The following is a 20,082-nucleotide window of genomic DNA, read 5'->3' on the forward strand; positions in this document are numbered from 1 at the left end:
TTAAAGTTACAGCAGAAGGAAAAATGTCGCAAGTCGGGAACATCAGAATTGGTAACCTGGATCTAAGCAGCATCTACTCCTGATAGTCGCTATCAGCTGCTTAAGATGAGGATGAAAATAAGCCCTGAGGGTAGGAAGTTGCAGGATAACGCTAGCACAGTCCTCTCCTAAACTCTCACAGCTAAAAACTACTGTGCTGTGCTGCAGAAATGCTTATTTTCCCTTGAGAAAATCAGTGCTGATGGCAACGCTAGCTCTGGATGCCCTTAGCTGTACATGTTTCAAAGCCTTTCAGGAATGCTACTAAATCCTTTATCTTGATTCAGTGATTCTTGATAAAGTAAAGGAAAAAAATGTTAAAGTTAGGGTAAAGAGCTGCAGAGTGGCTTAAGCTGTGGTGAGGAAATGAATCTAAGGAGCTCCAAAGGCTTTCTGCAGCTCTCTGAAATTTTGTGTTACTGAATTAAACAAGCTCCTTGCATTGCACGCTCCTTTTCCAGTCTTGAATCGCCCACTTTGTATTTGAAAGTCACTGTTTTGCCTTGAGGGAAAACATGTACAGAAAAGATGCTCAGTGCTCATGCTTAGGCTGTACCTCCTACTTCAAGGTTTCTTTTCTGTTGGTTATTCCAGTCAAGAAACCGATGAGCGTTAGCTTTTTTGGGATATCTTCTGCTTTGGGGCATATGCTTGCCAAGTTGCTCTGTCTGGCACATCATAATATGATAGCAGCAGCTTAATATATTAAGCTATCAGTTGCTAAATGCCAATATAGAACATAACTGAACACAGACTATAGAGACTAAAGGCTGTGTCTTCAAATGATCCTGCTATCCTGAACTCATGTAAATATTTATGAATATATTGACATTAAGATAAGAGGAGGAAGATTCCCTACCAGCTTCATGTGCAGTTTAATCTTTGACTAGGTCATAGCTGCTGTTTGTTTGAAATGAAAGTGCACGTGTTTACTTTTGCCCCAAACTGCATCAACGTTGAGACCGTGATGGAGGCCTGAGCGCCGTGCGCATGAGCTGAGCTTCCCTCCACGTGTGGCACTCGGGGAACAATGAATCCGCAAAGGCCCAGTGCTTCTGGGAAACAGGCATGGCTGTAGCCCCTTGAGCCTAAAGGCTCTACCTCTTTGCATCCTACTGTTTTTTGGAAGAAAGCATGTGTGCTGGGAAGTGGAGAGCACACTAGATCTGGCTGTCATCCCCATGCACCGTCATCTGAGGAGAGAACAGCAGTCCTGGCCTGTTTTCTAAGGGGAAAGGGGAAACGCAAACACAGCCACCCAGCGCTCTGCACTGCTTTTCTGCACGGGCACTTCACGTGTGAACTCAGAGTGACTGTATTTTTGCAAGATATCCACTGCCAGTCTCACAGGACGGTGGGCTACTTTGTACTTGCTAGGAGCATCTCTTTCAGGGCGTGTTTATGTGAACTAGCTTGATCTTTGCTAATGCTCTCCATTATTGTCCCTTTAGCCTGGAGAGAGAAGATGTGCAAGATCTCCCAGTAAGGCACTAGAGGGCCCACACAAGTCCTTACTGCAGAGTAGCCAAAGATATGACTGCATGAATGCAGACAGTAGAGCTTCATGACCCTCCTGGGTAGTATGATTGATTCTCGCCTCCCCAGGTTTATTTCTTAACAGATGTTTTCAAGACACAGTGGTGGAAATGGCCGCTGCCTCTGGACAGCGGAGGGTGGTGAAAATCTCCAGTTTGTTCTCATTGATTTAGGGAGACAACCCTCTTAGAACAGAGAATGATTTCATGGTAATGAGTTCAGAGCAGGGAAAAGCAAAATTCGCTGTTTTAAAATAGCTCTAGTGAAATGTAAGGTTTTGCTTTTTACTTTCTTCAAACAATTTTCCAGGTTACTAGGACAAAACCATTTCAATCATTTATCTGACTGGGAGGTCAATATCTCTTTGAATAACAAACAGATGCGGTGAACCTTTACTTCTCTCCCCTTGGACCCAGCTGCCTAAACATGGCAAAAAGAAGTATGAGCACAGGACAGATACAGCCTTGGCAGGGACACGGGAAAGAGAGACACGCGCTCTGGGCTAAATCTTTCTTTAGAGGAAGCCATGTGAAAGCACGAACGCATGTAGGAAGTCACAAGTATAACTGGGAGTGGAACTGCCTCTCACACGTGCAAAGTTGCCAAAGCTGCCTTTTCTGTCAAGCCTAGCAACTATCCGGGCTTCCCCATGGCTTTTACCTCTGTCATTTGGCAGAGCAAGTCATGTACTTCAGAGACCCAGCTGCTGTTGGAGATGGTGTGGCCACAGCTTGCCTCCTCTGCTTCGGGGGGTGCCAGGACATCTACGGGGAGCATCTTGCTGATGTCGGTCCAGGTTACGGTGTTGGTGACAAATGTGGGCTTCTTATTTTCTTGTTTTTTGGGGTTTTTCTTAAGTTAAAGCAAAAAGAATCCAGGTAAAATGTTTCGGGAACTGATGCCAAACCACTTATTATCATGAAATACATGGGTTCTAATTTTGGTGGATAAACTGACCTGCAGTTTTGTAGGTGGAAGTTTTCCTGTGTGAAAAAGGTGGAGATGCTTTAGGCAGCGACAGAGCGGAGCTGGATTTTTAGATACCGCACGGAGATTATAAGAACAAAAACCACTCGGACAGGCTTTCCAATACTTGAATTTGAGATTCTGCCTTAGATTAAATGATCTGCACAGGGGTGTGAAGCACTTAATGTTCTCTTAGGCAGAAAACATGCAGAACTTTATATTTGTGTTTTACCATAATTGAAAGAAACACCAAACCATCAAAGCACTACTGTGGCCCATGGAGGGCCAGACTGGGAGTGTTCCTCTAATTATGAAAAACCAGCAGAACATGAAGTTCCATCATGTGAAACGATGTAGTATGTCTTAATCTGTCTCGGAGTTGGTACACCTTAAGTCTGGCTAGAGAGGTACTGTAAGAAGTGTCCTGCCACGAGCTGTCTGCAGCAGAGATGACAGCAATGAATTCTGGCACCAGAGGGGTGTTACTCCTTAAGCTCCCCTAAATCAGGAGACAGCAGAATCGGGGCCATCTGACAGGTTTCATGAGCAGGACGTGGATGGGTATAACTTAATGACCTGAGGTGACAAGTCAATTGGTGACAAGGAAATTTGTTGTGGTAGGGGATGGTTCAGGTGCAAAATGTTCTCCCCAGAAAGGTGCTGTGGCATATTCCACAAATTTTACTTTGGTAAAACATAGCATTGACTTTTTGGAGTTCTGAGAACTGTACCGTGGGTGACCTAAAGGGAAACAAACTGACCTTGGCAACAAATGCACCTGGTACTGCTGATAACTGTGAACTGCGGAGTATGACCTGAAGGTGGAATGCATGACCCTCAGTGAAGTCTGTCCCTCTTCCACAGGCCAAAACCTTCTGGGGGGGACGGAGGGGGACACACACACGGGACTGACGAGTGTTTTGAATTCTTCCTGACACCCTGGTAGGCGATGATTTGCCCAGCTAACATTATGTGCAAGGCTTATCCATATAAAAGCAAACGTAGTGCTCTATCCCGTGCTCTGTGTTTTTGCATGTACAGAGGTAGAATGGATCCATTAGGCAGCCCTTAATGTCATGGGTCCCATCTAAAAAAAGCAAACAACTTTTTTAAAGAAAGAACCTTTTCACAAGCTACTGCATAAGTATTATTTTGTTTTTGCATTCGGTGGTGTCTTGCTAATCTAGCTTAGTATCTGTTTTCTGGATAATGTTGATTAGAGGCTAAACTTTACTATTTTATTTTTAAAATGAAAAAGTTTAACGGAGAGTTTAGAGGAGAAACCCTTGCAATTAATTCATTTTGTTGACAGTTTTCACTTAAGCCTGACAAATTCAGGTGGAGATGTAGATTCCTCAGGCCTGAGCTGGAGTATAGTGCAATACACCTCCATGGATAAGTCTACAGACTAGTCGTTTAGAAGAGGGTTGTTTGTTTTTTTTCTGTAAAAATCTGAAGCCCTTTAAAGACTGTTAAATCTGTGCACGAATAAAATGTTTTGGTTGGTTTGTGCAAAGTAAGAAGTTAGTATTGTTGGTCAGCTGCATACTCTGACAGCTGTGAAGAGAGATGGTGCAAAGTCACGCTGGGAATCTCTATATAAGCTTTTTATTTGGGCAGTGAACTAATCTGAATGATGCTGCTTGTGATAAATCAGGAAAAAAATTTAAGTGGATTGCATAAATTTGTAGGTCAAAGGCTGGCTGCCAGGCCAAGTGCGGATTGCACAATTACTTCCTTTTCTGGAAAGTTTGTGTGGACCAAAGCATTGGGCTGAATTATTTGTTTCCAAGCAAGGTACACAAGCAGAAACAGGAATACTGATATCTATTCCACGTGATGTGTCGGTTGGGAGATCTATAAAAAAGAAGCCCCCAAATCACTGTATTCAATGGTCTTATTGTACAAGCAAATAAAGGACAGTGGGTTATTGTTGTACATTAACTTCTTCCTGTAAATAATTGTACTGTATGCAAAAAATATGGTAGAGCTTGTGGTTTGGGAAAGTCATCCTGGCTTTATTTGCAGAGGTAACAGATTCTAGTTTTCCAAATTTTAGTGGGAGACGGAGAGGATCTCCTCTCCTTGTACATAGGGGACAACTTTATTTCTGCAGGCTTGCATGTATAAGTATTCCTGATTTTACTGCTTATAAAGCCTGACAAACCATCCTATCGTTTCCTCTTGTGTCTATGCTATGAGCAGCCATGGCCTTGAACATCTTTGCTCTAAAACGTTTGTCATGAAATACTGATAGATTGAAGATAGTTTGTGAAAAAACTAGTAACAGGACAGTGATAAATCACCTAACTGAACAAATGCCTTAGTTTCTCTGGAAGATTAATTTTTTCTTGACTGATATGAATACGTTTGTTATTTGTGAATAAATGTCTGGATAATGGCATATAAAAGCCTTTGCTCCTGTCAAAAAAAAAAAATAAAATTCAGTATGAGTTACTTAAGAGCTCTGTGCAAATGCTATTGTGGATAAAGAGACCTTAAAAAAACAAACACCAACCAAACAAAAAACCCCCCCAAAAACCCCACACAAACCAAAACACCCCTCAGTCTGACAAGTATTTACTGAGTCAGATTTTCCGAGGGATCGCTGTTAGTTAAATTTTAAGTGAAAACAATGGCTTCGTATTTATTAAAACAACTTATTTTGGTGGAATTACAATAGATTATGAAGTATCCTGCTTTGATGTGGATTGTGAGAGTATAGAATTCCTTATCAACTGTTTTTTGTTTGTTTTTTTTTTTTTTAATGTCACGTGGTTGAAAGTACTGGTTATCAGCAGTCCTCCTGATTCTCTGGAGATAGTAGTTTCAAAATAGATGGCCTCAGAGATAAAAATATGCAGCACTTTAACTACTTGAACTGAACACTTTGGCACAGATTTCTTTCATTTGTTAGGGGCACTTTAAATTTAGCAAGCTTTATCAATTATTCCGCTGAATTGAGTAAGACACCTTGGATGACAATCCTGGTATGTTGTAAGTTTTACAGGACACAGTCTGACTCATTTTACTGCTACTGTGCAACAGGTTTATAAGGCTTTATCTCACTCAAGGAAAAAAAAATATAAACGGAACCCTCTATTTACAGACCCGCTGTATGATATAATAAGGTGAAAGTAAAACCACAGACTGGTAGGAAGAAAGTCATCATGTTTTCTTGTCCTTTCTGTGGCCAAAAACACCGCTAGTTTTAAAACAAGCACACAGTGCTGTTCTAGCACTTTTATCGCCACATCTAATTATAACCGGCAGCTTTTCTTTTAAATACAGAGGAAAAACCCAATTCTCCCAGAGGAAGCATTGCATTTTATGAAGCCTCAGGTTTTAATTTGCCCTGAGGGCTAAAAATGAAGGTATTTGTTCAGTGCAGGACTTCTGTTGTGCATGGACCCTAAATGCCTTTTTTTTTTTTTGCTGTAGTTATGTAGTCAGCTGAATGTTACTGAAGAAGATCACTACATCATTCATTCACGGGCTGGGAAGGGGAATATTCCTGCTGACTCATGCTTATAAGAAATTTCCTTGCTCCGCCTCCATTCATTTCAGCTCCTCCTCTCCTCTCTTCATGCTGGGAGCCTACTATATTTAAACAGCTGTCCTGGAGCAGAGGCAGGATTCAGGGCTTGCACTTTGGTTGGCTTTCCTGACTGTACAGGCGCTTTCCTGAAGATCTCGCTTCTCATCGGACCTGCTGCCAAAGGTAAGGAGGCTACAAGTAAACGTAGAGAGCTCTAGTCCGGCATACTCTAACATTGCTTTCTGAATATCGCAGGGGTGATGTTATTTTTTTTTATGTACCATAAAGGTGATTATTTTTTTTTCCACATGCTTTAAGTGTGTTGTGTGGTAACTGGTCTGGCATGTAAGAATGATCATGCAGAGTGTGTGTGGGAACAAACTTCTGAAACTTGTAGGCGAGTATAAAATGTAAAAGCTATTGAGATTTCTGGTTTTGTTTTGGTTTTTTTTGTGTGTTTTTTTTAAAAAGCAATAATGAATTAAACTTTTAAAAACTGCTGGTGAAATGAATGGGTTGGTGAAGAAAAGAAGCTGAAGAAAACCGTTGCCTTTGTGTTAGCATTGTTCTTGTTGAAACCTGAGCATCATGATAGCACTTCCATTATTTATATATACTGACCCCACTGCTCTCCTGAACTCTCCCGAACTCTCCCCATGTGCTGTAAGGGCCATAGTTGGTGGGCCACACTTGAGCCAAAGTCTCGTTGATGTTACAGGGGGAGCTACTTGCATATGGCTGATGGAACTTGGCTTCTTATTTCTGATGGAGACCACACTTAGTGTCATTGTCTTGCTAAACACACCTTTTGCTTTTTTACTTTTACTCATTTAAAACCTGTTTCAGTTGTGCAGCTGGGAACTACTGGGGGGCCGGACTGACCAACTTTGTGAGTGATGGTCCCTCCCGGCTGAAGGCTGTGTCGGGAAGGGATGTGGAATTTGGCCCAGAATGAGCCGGGTCCTTTTCCAAGCCAGAAGAATTACGTAAGGTCACATAGACACTGAAATGCTTTGGAAGCAGCAAGGAGATAAATTGCAGAGCTTGCAGCATGCTCCCAAATGAAGAGGAGAGAGATATCCATTTAAAGTAGGAAGCCGAAAGCAGGAGCCAAAACAGGGATCAGTGTTGCTGAGTTGAATAAGCGTGAGTGCCTGGCAGCCTACCTGATGTAAAAGGAGGGTGAGAAGAGCAGTCTTAGGTTTCTTGCTAGCTCAGGCTTTCTCTGGCTACTAACTAGTTCTGTATAGATTTGAAATGAACTTCAGTGTCCTGTGCTCTTTCCAATAGCCTCTGCAAGAACAGGCTTTCATCTGCTACGCTGGATTAGCTGGACAGGTTATCAAGGGATATCTAGTCCCTTGATTTGAAGATTGCCAAAAAAACCACCAATTTACAATAATCTCCCTTTACTTCTAATGGCAAGAAAAATGAACGTTCAGCCTGGAACTGAAATGCCTGAGATGCTCTGAGCTCGGTTTTACCCCCAGAAATCAAACGCTTAGCCTACAGGATGGGAATAGCTGTTCCCATAAAATACAAAAAAAAAAGGCTGTCAATAAACAAGCTCACCATCTGAGCTTCTACTAAAAAGAACTATTAGCTACAAATTGTAGCTACAGGATGCGGAAGGGACTTCTCCCATTTGTGAAGTCATGCCGGGGTAAACAGAAGCATCTCTGATGGTTCATCTTGATAGAATTGTCCAGTGTCAAACTTCAGGAAACGAAGCGTGTAGCACTACAATGGTCATTCTGGGGTTTCATGAACCAGATCCTGAATAAAACCATGGCTAAAGAAGGTCATGTATGTGCACAGATCTAGTAATTTCATTGGAATAACAATTGTGCTCCTCTAGCCATTAGAGTTTAGTTTAATTCTAGCAAATGCTCCTTTTGCATGCGTCAGAAGGTACAGGATAGAGGAGGAATGCAAAATGAGGGCAGCGTTATCACCAAGCCCGTGGCTGCTGGCTTTGCTCCCTATCAGGGTGGGGTAGGGTGGCTAGCATGGTGGCTAGCAGCCAAGGCAACCTTCCTCTAAAGCAAGCAGGGGTGCCAGGCTGACTTCTGCTGTCTTGAGCCTTTTTTTTTTTTTGTCCTCTTCAGGCTCCCCCAGAAAAAGGCTGGCACACAACAGCACAACTTTGCTCCCGAGCCTTACAAAGGGGCTTTGCAGGCTCACTATTTATATGCTGGGTTTGCAGCTCTCCTGGAACTGTTGCCATGCGCTGTGCTGGGTCGGTTCAGCAGTCCTTGCTTCCAGCAAAAGTGTTACGGATGTTGCTGGGTTACCGCTGTCTATGGAGCGCATATGGTCTTTATGCGAACGCTGCTGCAGGCTGCTGCGGAGCAGAAACCTGGAAGATTGCTTCCAGAGATCTTGCTTTCCCTCTCTGGACTCCCAATAGTTTCACAGAGACAAGAGGTGCGCTCTGTATTAGGAAAAACTAATGAGAACTTGTTGTCTTGGGTAGGGCAGCCATGGAGAAGGATTTATTTGTTACCACGGGGAAGAAACTTCTGCTAAGCTTCAGATAGGTACTGCGGTTTAGCTGTTTTGAGGGAATACCTTACTGGTCACACCAGCGTCCTGTTCTCTTGGTGTCCCTGGCCATCCCAGGTGCTAGTGCTGGATTCTACCAGTTGCAACTCCAGAGCTTTGTGGTGGGGAGTTATTTGGGGGTAAAGTTACACAACAGTCTGCTGAAAGTGGTGCAGGTTTTAGTTCCTGTGGCAGAACCTACCCAAAAAGCTGGGGAAATATTGGGCGGTTGGGCTGTGCTCCTGCAGCTGGCGGGGTTGGGCTCAACGTGCCTTAAGGGGTTGATGCACACCTTGATATAGACACAACACACGGGAGTCTTCATCTTCTGTAGTGCACCCAGCTACCTTTGAGTCTCAGGTAAACTGGGAACCTTGAAAGTTTACTTAAAATCCAGCTCGCTTCAAAGCTAGATGCTTGAAATGAATTAGAAAGTACGACTATTATGTCTTTTAAGTGGTTCTTGCCATGTCAGGCAAAATGCGTGAGAGTCTTTGACTGATGCTTAGTTGAGTGGTAATAGGCAACCAGTAAGTGTTACTACACTGTGATCTAAAAATTTGGACAAAGCTGCTAGTTCTGAACTCAACTTGCAAGACTAATTATGTGCCTCTCTACTCAGATGAACTCGGTCCTCTTGGAATAGCTCTGTCTAGCCCAGCAATGGCCGTAATTGGGGAATGTGAGAATTGTCACATCCTTGCAGGCAAATGCACTTACAAGACTCCTCTGGAAGCCTGGAATTCTGCAAATCCTAAACTTGCCTGTGGTTTTTTTCTGGCTGCTCCTTCCGTCGCCAGGGTCTCGCTGCGTTACTGTAGTTGCTGGTGATGTAAATGTCAGGCTTTAAAGCGGAGCATTACGCCTGTAGGACGACACTTGCTGCAATGCCTGTGTCAAAGGCGGTGATGTGCCAGACCTGATGGGAGCGTGCAGCGCGCTTGCCAAAGATCTTTCTGCGCTTGGAAAGGGCATGGAGAGCATGCCCTGCTGAACAAAGCCATGCCACTCACGGCATTTTTTTACTTAGCTTTCCAAAATGACAATGGTGTTTTTATAAAAGAACTGTATTCTCTGTAGAATAACTTAAAAGCTTATGCTGAATTTAAAAAAAAAAAATTAAAAATCTCATTATTATTGTGGTAAAAACATATTTTTAACCTCTTTAGATTAGAGACAGTATACTTGAATTCCCTGGAAAACTAAAGTAGTCATTACTTGACGTGGTGGGATTCCTGCAGGAATGGCAAAAAGCTTTGAGTCGCTGTTCACTGAATATCTGCATAATGATTAGTTTTGTAGATTCTGCTCCAATGACACCTTAGTCTCCAAGAGAATTGTGATGTATATTTTTAAGGACTTGTTATTAACCTGTTCAGACCTAGAACTCTCTATTTTCTGGAAAATTTACAAAGGCGGCTCAGGAACTAAACTAGTACTTACGAAAAACCCCTGTAGTGGTGGAATGGTATGTGTTTGAAAATGCAGCCAGGAGGCTTCCAGCCTTTGCACAGAAGTCTTAAGTGAGGTTTGCTGTAATTATCAGTAAATGCACGATTTGCTTTAAAGAGTACGAAGTGTTTGTGATAATTATGACAATTTTCTACACAGTACAGGCAAAAGTGATGGTTTCATTAACAAGCTGCAACACTTCAGTTACTGTAGTTGGAGGGTTCCTGAAGTTGCTGGCTGTTCTGGAGGGACTGGAATTCATGTGTGGAAGAGAAAGATAAGGCTTCTCGCCATTTTTTTTTTTTTGGTGTGGTGTATAATCAGGAATCATCCTATGGTTTTTGGGCAGCAAGAGGAGAAAACGATAAGTAGTCCTGTCCTGAGTGTGGAAGTGTAATGTGCTGGTCTGCAATGCAAGGATTATACTTTAGATCAACCTGGGTTTGTGGGCTGTAGAAAGTCATGGGCTTCTTTGTCCAAAAGGCAAATAATTCAAAACTTACTTGTTTCAACAGGTGGACTCCAGGATCTAAATGCTTCCGGACAGGAAGATGCACGCATTATCGACCAGACCGCAAAATAAGAGTGGGTTCAAGCCGCTGCCTGTTGTGATCATAGGTGAGCTTTCTCCTGCCAGCATTGCTGTGTTCTCTCCTGCTGTTGTCGCTTTGGGCTTGCTGTTTTTCAGCTGTTCCATGTGTTCTCACTCAAACCAGAAATGCGTGGCCACAGTTTCTGCATCCTTTCCCTGACAGCCAAACTTTCCCTAGTACTAAGAGAAAGATCACTAAGAGTTGTGGGAAGCAGGGAACCAGGTATCTGACAAACTAAAACATATATATATATTTTTTAAATAGTAAAATTGGTAACCTTTTGGGCATCAGTTCAGCTGAGCCTGATTTTTCTCTGGATACTTAGAAGGGTTTGAAATCTTTTCCACTACAGATAATCACTTCACAGCAAGTTGATTCGCTATCTGTAGTACTTGAATTGGAGGCGTGTTTGTGTGATCTTTTATCCCCCTCCCCATTAGGTGTGTTTAGAAAGTGTTCCAGGTGCTGTTAAAGTTTCTTGAAACTTTTCACAGAATTCTTTTAAAATGCAAGTCAGCTACACTGATATTATTTTTTTTTTGGATGGATGTAGTAGAATGGTAAAAAGCTGTGGGTTTTCTGGCAGTTTAGCAGACAGGTTAGGCAGTAACTGTCTCGTCTCCCTTGCAAAGGGGGAGGTTTGTAATGGGAGGTGACTCTTGGGGCGAAGCACTCGTGGTGATGTCAGTGCCTTCCCCTCTGAGACCTGCCGCGGGCTCTGCTCCAGCGCAGGTGCCAGACCCTGTTCATCTGAGCACGTGTTTAAATGCCTTGCGGAGCCAGGTTCCTTCCTTAGCTGTCATCTAATTTATAGCCCCCGGGAGAGCTAGTCCAAAGTTAGCGCACCACATAAATCACACTCAGTCCTTGCTAATGGTGAGCTTGACAAGGACACTCCTGCCAGCGGGTTCTAGTCTGAGGGTGGCTTTGTACTGTCCAGTTGTACGAGCCTGGAGGTGGGAGGGAGGATGGTTTTGGTACGTCCCTAGTGCACCTATACAGGGATCCAGCACAGAGATGTTGCTAAAGCCTCGGGAGCAGCGGTGTGAAGATGTGCTCTGTGAAGAGACTGTTGGACTGAAGCAGCTCAGCTGTTTCACTGCAGCTGGACATTGCACGCAGGTTCCAGCTGCATCCCCAGGCCCCGCTCCAGGCGGGATGTGAGCTCCCTCCGCTCTGCTGGCAGCCTCAGCAAAGCAGTTGCTTTCGAGAATAGTTGGAGCTCCAGAGGCAGCTGTACTTGTGACCATCCATATCAAACTTAAACGTGGTTCAGAGTAAATACTTTGCGTGTGTCTCTGAGCAGTGTGTGCACTCAGTTTGGTTTAGGCACCTCCTTGTACTTGCTAAAGCAAAGAAGTAAGCTGAAAAGTGTTATCTTTTACTTTAGCTGCGGTTTAGTTTGCTTTTAATTTCTATTGCTTTTGGATAAGTTTTCCTGCAAGTGGAATATTCCACACACTGACCTGAAGCCGTCCTTGCTCAGCACAGCAGACTTTGACCCCAGCTCTGGTGTGTGCTGCCCTACACAGAGCTCAGCCCCCTGTCGGCTTTACAGCCCGAGCCTCCCTCTGTCTCATCCCCACGAAGCAGCCTTTGCTCCAGTCGCTCACGCACGCAGCACGGGCGCTGTGTCAACACAGCCTGCTGTGTCACTTCAGCTCTCCGCCCCTGTATCGTCACTGCACGCTGGAACCAGGGGTTAGTCACACACTAGTGAGCAGCAGAGCCGGAGCAGCTGGGGAAGCTGACACCTAGTTATGCAGACGCCGTAAAACATTAAACATGCTGGACAACAGCCATGTGAAAACTTTCCACGGGCTGCTCTCACTGCGCTTTGGCGTCACATCTATCAAGTTTTTCCACTGGCTGTTGGGTGGTCAGCAGGAGGAGTTCAGTCATTCGGCAGCCTGCTCAAAGGGCTGTATTCTGAGGGATTGTCTTGGTGTGGCAGAGACTTTTATTTTTTTTTTCCTTAACACACTCCCTGCAGTACCATGGTGGGGCTGAACGCGTCCTCAAAACCCGTTAGTCAAAACTACTATTGCCAGATATCCCTTATTAGATGGGATTTCTTACTGAGCAGAGCGGTTCCCCTTCACTTCAATAGTCACTGTTTTTTCTGGACTTTGTATCCTGTGCATGATGAAATACCCTGTACTGGTGTGAAATGTGCATCCAGGAGAGCTGTGGCCCCCCAGTCAGTGTGTGACCAGTTGCTAAACATTTGAAGATGCTAATGAGCAGTAACTCAATTCATCAGCATGCTAGAGACTGCAGGCTTCAGGTGATGTTAACCTCTGGCATGTTTAACCCAGTGTCTCTCCAGCAAGGTCTGAAGACCTTGCAATGCAAATAGATGCAACTGAGGAGGAGAAGGGGACGTACGAGGGTAAAATGATTTCCCCAACTCCATCCAATAGGTCAGTGGTCAACCTGGAATAAAAACTCACCTGTATCCATAGTAGTCTCATGCCCTTTGAATTGGTCTGGATATTAGAAACATTCCTCAAAGGGCTGCTCTATCTTCAGGAGTATAAATTCTTCTCCATTGTGTCTTTTTAGGGAATGGACCTTCAGGAATCTGTCTCTCATATTTGCTGTCGGGCTACATCCCGTACTTCAAAAGAGACTCTCTTCATCCTCATCCCATTCTCCAGAGGAAACTGGAAGAGGCACCAGATGTCTCTATTTTGGACCAGGTTCGTGTAAAGAGAAACAGTATAACATCATAGTAAAGTGTCCTAGGAGTACAAGTGATAACCTCATTTGACTTTTCAAAGTACACAGGCAGAATAAGCCTTAGGCAAAGTACTTTTAGTTGTCCAGATCTCCCTTGTAGGAAATGCCAGCATTGCTACTGTCTCTTGAGGTAGTCCTTGGGCAATAGCAGGGTCTGTGTGCCAGTAAATGAGCTTCACAGGACACCAAAACCACTGCCTGGAAATACCAGAGTAACAAGCAGCCTGCTGCCTGGCAGGACACGCATTTTGAGCATCTGATCTGCCTTTCCTTAGGATTTGGAGTATCTATCTGAAGGCTTGGAGGGACGATCCCACAGCCCTGTGGCTCTTCTGTTTGATACCCTTCAGCGTCCAGACACAGACTTTGGTGGAACAGCAGAATCTGTCCTCACCTGGTGGCATGAGACCGAAAGAGCCATCCCCCACCTGGTCCTTGGCAGAAATGCTCCGGGAGGTGCCTGGCATGTAAGTGAATTGAAACCCAACTGCTTGGGGCTGCATGTGTTGACTGGAGAGGCAAAAGCTCCTCTATGTGCCAGTCAGCCACGTTTGATTTCATGTATATAGACAAGCAAAAGTTTAAAAGGAAAAAAAGCATGAGAGGGTTTTTATATGTCCAGTCTGTTGTTCTCTTTGGAGACGTGAAGAGTTTCATCCATGACAGCGAATCAGAGGAAATCACTGATTTCCTGATCTGCGCTGTATTGAAACATGACAAAATTGCATTTTGCCTCTTGCATTAAATAACTGAAAGCTATTTTGCTGTGTTTCTTGTTCCAGTCTATCGAGGGCTCTATGGTTACCCTGAGCAGAGGTGAATGGATGGGACTCCCAGATCTCCCGTTCAAAGACTGGCTGAAGCAAAAGAGAAGGTAAGATAGCTATGGGGCAAACATCCAGAGGTTTTTTGGGAGCGTGGGGTGGTCTCCTTGAGTGTAGCTACCCATCTGTTATGGATGATTCTAGGGAGAGAAAGCACATCCTTCCACCCCCCAGTAAAAGTCCATTCTGCATTCAGTGATTCAGGTAAAGTTGCCGTGCTGCCTGGAGTGTGTCCTTCTCAACACCTGCTGGGGAGGTGGATCACAATGACCATGAGTTCTGCATAAAGCTGGGAAAAGGCATGGTCATCTGACTTCTGTGTCCTCTGCTGCTGTCCCTAATGACGAATACAATCAGCTCAGCTACTGTGCAGTCTCTGGGGTGCTTCTGCTCTCTAGATGGGTAATCTTAAAAAGCCTAGGAGTTAAAAGTGGAATGGAAGCAAGATGCAAGAGAAAGGCACAAACGAGCAACCATGTTCTTAGGGATGGGATTCCTGCTAGAGAAAGCTGCCTGTGTCCAACAGCTTGTGGGCCCGAGTGTTAGCTCTATGTACCAGGAATAACTTTGCCGAAGTCAGGGAAACTAGATAAGTCTTCTCTGATAGTGCCGGGATAGATGGCCCTAGGATAGATTCAGTGGAAGAGGGGAGAAATTTCAGCCTCTTACTTAACTGCTGCTTGACCTTTGTTTGTGCTATATTACAGAGGCCTCAGAAACAACAGAGCCACGGCAGAAGACATTGCTCAATATTACCAACACTATGTGGTGAGGAAAAGACTGCAGAAGAATTTCAGATCTGGTACTGTTGTGACCTCTGTGAGGAAAGTGAGTGCAGAGAGCATCTCCAGCCACGCACAGAAAGATCTGCAGGAGAATAGTGACTCGCTCTGGAGCCTCAATGAGAGAAGTACGGAGGTCTTCCAGGTGGATGGATTTTTCAAAACTGTGAAAGGCGTTAAAGAGCCCTTCTCTATCTATGCAGAGAATGTGGTCTTAGCGACAGGAACATACGATAGTCCTACTTGGCTTGGGGTCAAGGGAGAGAACCTTTCCTATGTCCATCACCAGCTGTCTGCCCTGGAGGAAGCCGTGAAGAACAACACTGTTGGCATCATGTCAGATCCAGTCTTGATTGTAGGTGCTGGTCTGACAGCTGCTGATGCGATTCTCCTTGCTCACCATTGCAATATTCCAGTAATCCATGTATTTCGGAGGCGAGTCACTGATCCGGGTCTTATATTTAACCAGCTCCCCAAAATGATGTACCCTGAATACCACAAAGTCCATCAGATGATGAAAGAACAGTCAGCTGCTTGTGCTGGGCCCTATGAGCGTTACGTTAGCCTTCCTGAGCATCACGTGCTATCCTTCGGCAACGACAAGAAATGTATCTTTCAAGACAAGAATGGCTACCAGAAAGTTTATAAAATTTCCATGGCTCTTGTTCTAACTGGCTCGAACCCCAACCTCTCCTTTCTGCCGAATAACGGCATTGACTTGGCAATGGACAGTGGCCAACCAGTCAATCCAAAGAGGAATCCCATAGATGTTGACCCATTCTCCTATGAATGCACTCAGGAGAAAGGGCTGTATGCTCTAGGACCTCTCGCTGGAGATAACTTTGTACGCTTTGTGCAGGGGGGGGCTCTGGCTGTTGCCAGCTCTCTGTTAAAGAAAGCAAACAAAAATCCCCCCTAACAAAACAAAAAATATCCCTGCGCTAACTGTGTCTGGGTTACTGCTGTTTTCTTAGAGAAGCAGGTCATCTGATTTGTACATCCTCACATGTAAAGCCCGCTCCTGGTATTCCTCAAGGTTATGCAGGGAGTTGCGAAGTTCTTAGTAGCTGAGCTATTTGGGAAGGTTAAGTCACCACACAGAGTGGGTTTCACACACGGCACTGCCTTCAGGCCCTGGGGATTCAGCTCCTTTCCAGCCCAGCTGTGCATAAAGGCTACAGGGGCTTTGAATCTTGTGCCTGGAAAAACAGGGGGCAAGACATGGATTGCTCTTCTGTGCAACACCTTCCAGGTTGCTGAAAACTGAATTGGGGAACAATCAACGTTAATTATTTCCAGACAGCAGGCTGACAGCCCTGTGTCTCTCAGTGTCTTACAGTAGCTTTTTCATGAAACAGAGTAAGCCGATGTGGTTTTATTAGCTCCAGTAGCTTGGCTGTATGTTCCTATTAGGCCAGAAATCGCTGAAAGATGTTGCAGGTACCTCTGGCACATGAAGTGGTACTCTGCAAACAAAAACCGACATAAAACCAGTCAAAACTGTATTGTCTCATGGACACCAGCAACAAATGATATGCAGTATCTCTTTAATCAAGGGATTCCTGTGATTGGATTTTTTTTTCCCCCCCTCCTTCTTGAGAAGGAGTGGTACTGATGGCAAACCAACTGTTTGTAAATCTTGCAGCTTTCTGCTTTCGAAATCCTAAAATTGCAACAGCCGAATTCTTGGCAGCTGCTGTTCTGCAGAGACAGCAGAACCAACGGGTCTGTATGTACCTGCCCAGGTGCTGTGTGGGGCTTCTGCTGCACAGAGGATTTCAGAAAGATGCAATATGTTACACGTTGTATGAATTCCTAATGTAATGTGATTATTATTATTTTTTTTTCTAAAGAATACTATTTCTGTAGAGGGGAAATTGGCACAGTCACTTTCTGATAGTTTTATGCTACATATAGCAGGTTTTTCTAATACTAGTTTTCTAAAAGATTTGTATTGGCAAAACATTTTGTGACGAGCTTTCAGTCAGTGTTTTGATGAGCTGGGGTGGGTGGGAATGATGCCTTGTGTTGCAGAGAGCATTCTCAACAGACCTGTGGGACCTTTCACAGGAAAAATGGGAGCCATGGCTGATCTTTGGTGTAAAGACAGGCTCTGCTTCCTGTGCTGCACTGAAACTCACCGATGGGGCAGGATGCTGCTTGTGTCTGTAAAGCTGAGTATGTGGAGACAGAGGCTGTTTGTAAATGAATCGCCCTCAGGTTGGGATGTACGAAGTGTGTATGTGTGGTATTGCTGTATCGTGCTCAAATGTTTTTGCAACTGACTGTTCTTGTATGAGATTTGTCAATAAAGTGATTTCAGACTTAGTTTGTGGTTTTGGTTTGGTTTTTTTTTTTTTAACTCTGACTTTGAATCTCTGATGCAGAGAAGATCTAATGAATTGTTCCTCGGCTTCCTGGCCAGCACCAGCTTGTGGTTTGTGCCTGCTCAATCCAGCAGCTTTCCCGTCCCCGGGAGCGCACCGCTATGGATTTGCTTTCTGTGCGTCTTCCTCTCCCCAGCAGGATGGGGAACCCTTGTAGAGGGGTTTGGAGTATCCACCTCTTCTGTGAGGTTAAAACACAATAGGAAACCAAGCTCTTTGCCAAGCACGTTCTTGCCTGGGGGATCTTAGATTTCTTTCCTGTTACCTGCTGTTGTCTCCTTTCTGGAGAAATCCTGAGTCAGGGCCTAGTCCAGTAAGTCAATAAGACAGTTTAGATCAGAAGGAGCTGTTGAAGGTCTGTGGTCCAACCCTAAAACAGGGCAAACTTTGAAGTTAGACCTGGCTGCTCAGTGCCTTATCGGGGAAAGCTTTGAGTATCTCCCAGGATGGAGATTGCACTAGCAACAATTGATTGCCTTGTTCAACATCTGACCACCATCTGTTGAGAATTGTGGGCCATTTTCTTCTCTGGTTGAAGCATCCCTATTGCAGTTTATTCACTGCATCTTGGGGGGGGTTGTTTGGTTTGTGTGTTTTTTCGTTTGGTTTTTTTTTTTCATTGCACAGCTCTGAGAAGAGTCTGGCTCAAGGTGTTAAAACACCATCCTCATTCTCTATGGAAGGCTGAGACTGGAGAGCCCCCAGGATTCTGGGGGCGCAGATGTGTGGTGTGGATGAGTTTGCTGGTCTAATTGCCACTGGCCAGAGGGGTGGCTCTCTTTGGTAGCCTTGCTTTAAATGAGGTGACGGTTGTTCCCCTGAATCTGGGCATTCCTGAGTGTGGATAATATAAGATGGCACAGAACCATGTGGTTTGGGTACTCTGTTTGCCCTGCCTTGTGTTCCTCTAGACCAGGTCCCAAGCCAGTGCAGGATTGTGCTGTTCCTCTCCTGCAGCTGAACTTTGCTAGAAAGAAATTGGTGATCACCTTTCTAAAAATACCGGTTTTGGCCAAATCTCAAATTCCTACATTGAAAGCAAACGAAGTGGAGAACAAAAGCCAAAGGGCATCTTAAACAAACAAACAAACAAAAAAAACCAACCAAGGGCCATTGGAGTGTGCTGGAATAAGGGTGTAGGGTTGGCGTCAGTGAAATGCTGCTCTTCCCATCACTGAGGTCAAGGTCACAGCGTTCATGCTGATCATTCCTGTATCCTGTGTTGCATGACCATGATCTCATTTGCCCTGCACTGGGGAGCTCCTAATGAGGGCAGCAGCCTGTGCCTGCTTCGGGGGAGCTTGAGTGGCCGTGTTTTAAATAGCCAGCTTTCTTGTCCAAGAGGCTGAGCTAATTGCCTGCCCTACGTAGAACCAGGAAGGGAAGTGGTTTTTTACAGCTGATGCTTAGAAAATATCCTACTTTCTGCCCTGGAGGAATGTGGGAGCGGAGGATCTCAATGGCAGAGGTAGTGGTTTCCTCATCAACAATGACAAGTCCTTGGGGCAAGGCTGTGCAGCGCTAATCCAAGTTGTCATTCAGTTCTCTGTATCCAGGGAGACAAATGTGAATTATTGTTCCAAAACATCAGCCATGAGAGTCAACAGATACCGGCTTTGTTATGTGTGGGATTCACCCGTGCATTATGACCTTGACCTACAGTATGTGATGGGACAAGGAAAAAAATTAGTCTCCTGAACGTTCTGCCTGTCACATGCCACTGGTGGGAGTGACGCAGCTTTGTCAGGCGAGATACTGAACGCTTTCACCACCGTTTCCATTGCTGCATGTGAGGCCCATGTGCAGTTAGCTGGCCACCTGGGCGAGTTCACTGGCTGTTTGAAACTGGAGATCGCCCTGCTTCCTTTCTCTGTCCCCTGCAAGTCCTTCGGTGTCCCCTCCCTGCTGCCCAGGGGGAACCTTCTGCAGCCATGACGACCAGAGTGGGTCAGTCTGGGACGCCTTGAGCAGCTCCCTGCTCTGCTCAAATTTGGGTAGAGCAACGTTATTTTTATTCAGACCTCTGGCTGCCGCTGAGAGGTGATGGTCATCACTCCCCGACAAGGGCTCCATGTTGGGCACCCATTTTCTGTCCTTCAGAGTTCCTCGGCCTCCTTTGGTTTCCTCCCCAAACTCATCAGTCCCCAGTTCGTGTCGTTGCAGAAAAGCTCCTGAGACCCACTGGCACTGGCCAGGAACAGAGGAAAAACATGCACCCAGAGCAGAAATTCAAGGCTTTGAAGTTTGCCAACAAGACCAAAAAAAGAGAATTGTGGAGGTTTTTTGTTTGGGTTTTTTTTGTGTGCTAGCAAGTCCTTGTAGTCAAGGCTGATGTGTTTTAAATAAACACACTTGCGGGTGTGGCAGAACTGACTGTACAAGTCTAAACTCAGGTACCTTTTCTTATGCAATTAACGTGCAAACTTACTGCTGCTACTTCTTGCTTTGGTGAAGGACTTAGGAGATGTCGGAGCATGTTCGTTGTGAGCTTTCACTTCTCAAAGGAAGGGGAAGGTATCTTCTTTTTAAAAGGAGCTGTCTTTTACGTATCATCTGGGTTGAAATTATTTCAGTAAAATATTATTTCATTCTTGGGAACCCCTCTGGTTGCTCAGCATTCACTTTTTTTGGCCACGCTTCTGTCTTTGAGCACAGGACTAAATCCAGCCACGTCTTGGC

General features: G+C 44.8%; 1 protein-coding gene across 1 annotated transcript; it reads left to right on the forward strand.

Annotated features, from left to right (window-relative positions):
* The first annotated feature begins 6,003 nt into the window (after window positions 1-6,003).
* Window positions 6,004-17,344, forward strand: OSGIN1 (oxidative stress induced growth inhibitor 1). Its single transcript, XM_074583188.1, has 6 exons — window positions 6,004-6,262; window positions 10,591-10,693; window positions 13,234-13,370; window positions 13,686-13,877; window positions 14,193-14,284; window positions 14,942-17,344. The coding sequence occupies exons 2-6, from the start codon at window positions 10,609-10,611 to the stop codon at window positions 15,933-15,935; spliced, it is 1,500 nt and encodes a 499-aa protein (XP_074439289.1). The 5' UTR covers window positions 6,004-6,262; window positions 10,591-10,608; the 3' UTR covers window positions 15,936-17,344.
* The last annotated feature ends 2,738 nt before the right edge of the window (window positions 17,345-20,082 follow it).

Source organism: Larus michahellis, chromosome 4 (assembly GCF_964199755.1).
Source record: "Larus michahellis chromosome 4, bLarMic1.1, whole genome shotgun sequence".
NCBI lineage: Eukaryota > Metazoa > Chordata > Aves > Charadriiformes > Laridae > Larus > Larus michahellis.

Excerpts from the sequence above, each read along its gene's own strand:
- OSGIN1 (XM_074583188.1), top strand. The coding sequence starts at position 10,609 with ATGCTTCCGGACAGGAAGATGCACGCATTATCGACCAGACCGCAAAAT. Across the intron at positions 13,371-13,685 it reads ATGTCTCTATTTTGGACCAG|GATTTGGAGTATCTATCTGA; the intron begins GTTCGTGTAAAG and ends GCCTTTCCTTAG. Across the intron at positions 13,878-14,192 it reads CTCCGGGAGGTGCCTGGCAT|TCTATCGAGGGCTCTATGGT; the intron begins GTAAGTGAATTG and ends TTCTTGTTCCAG.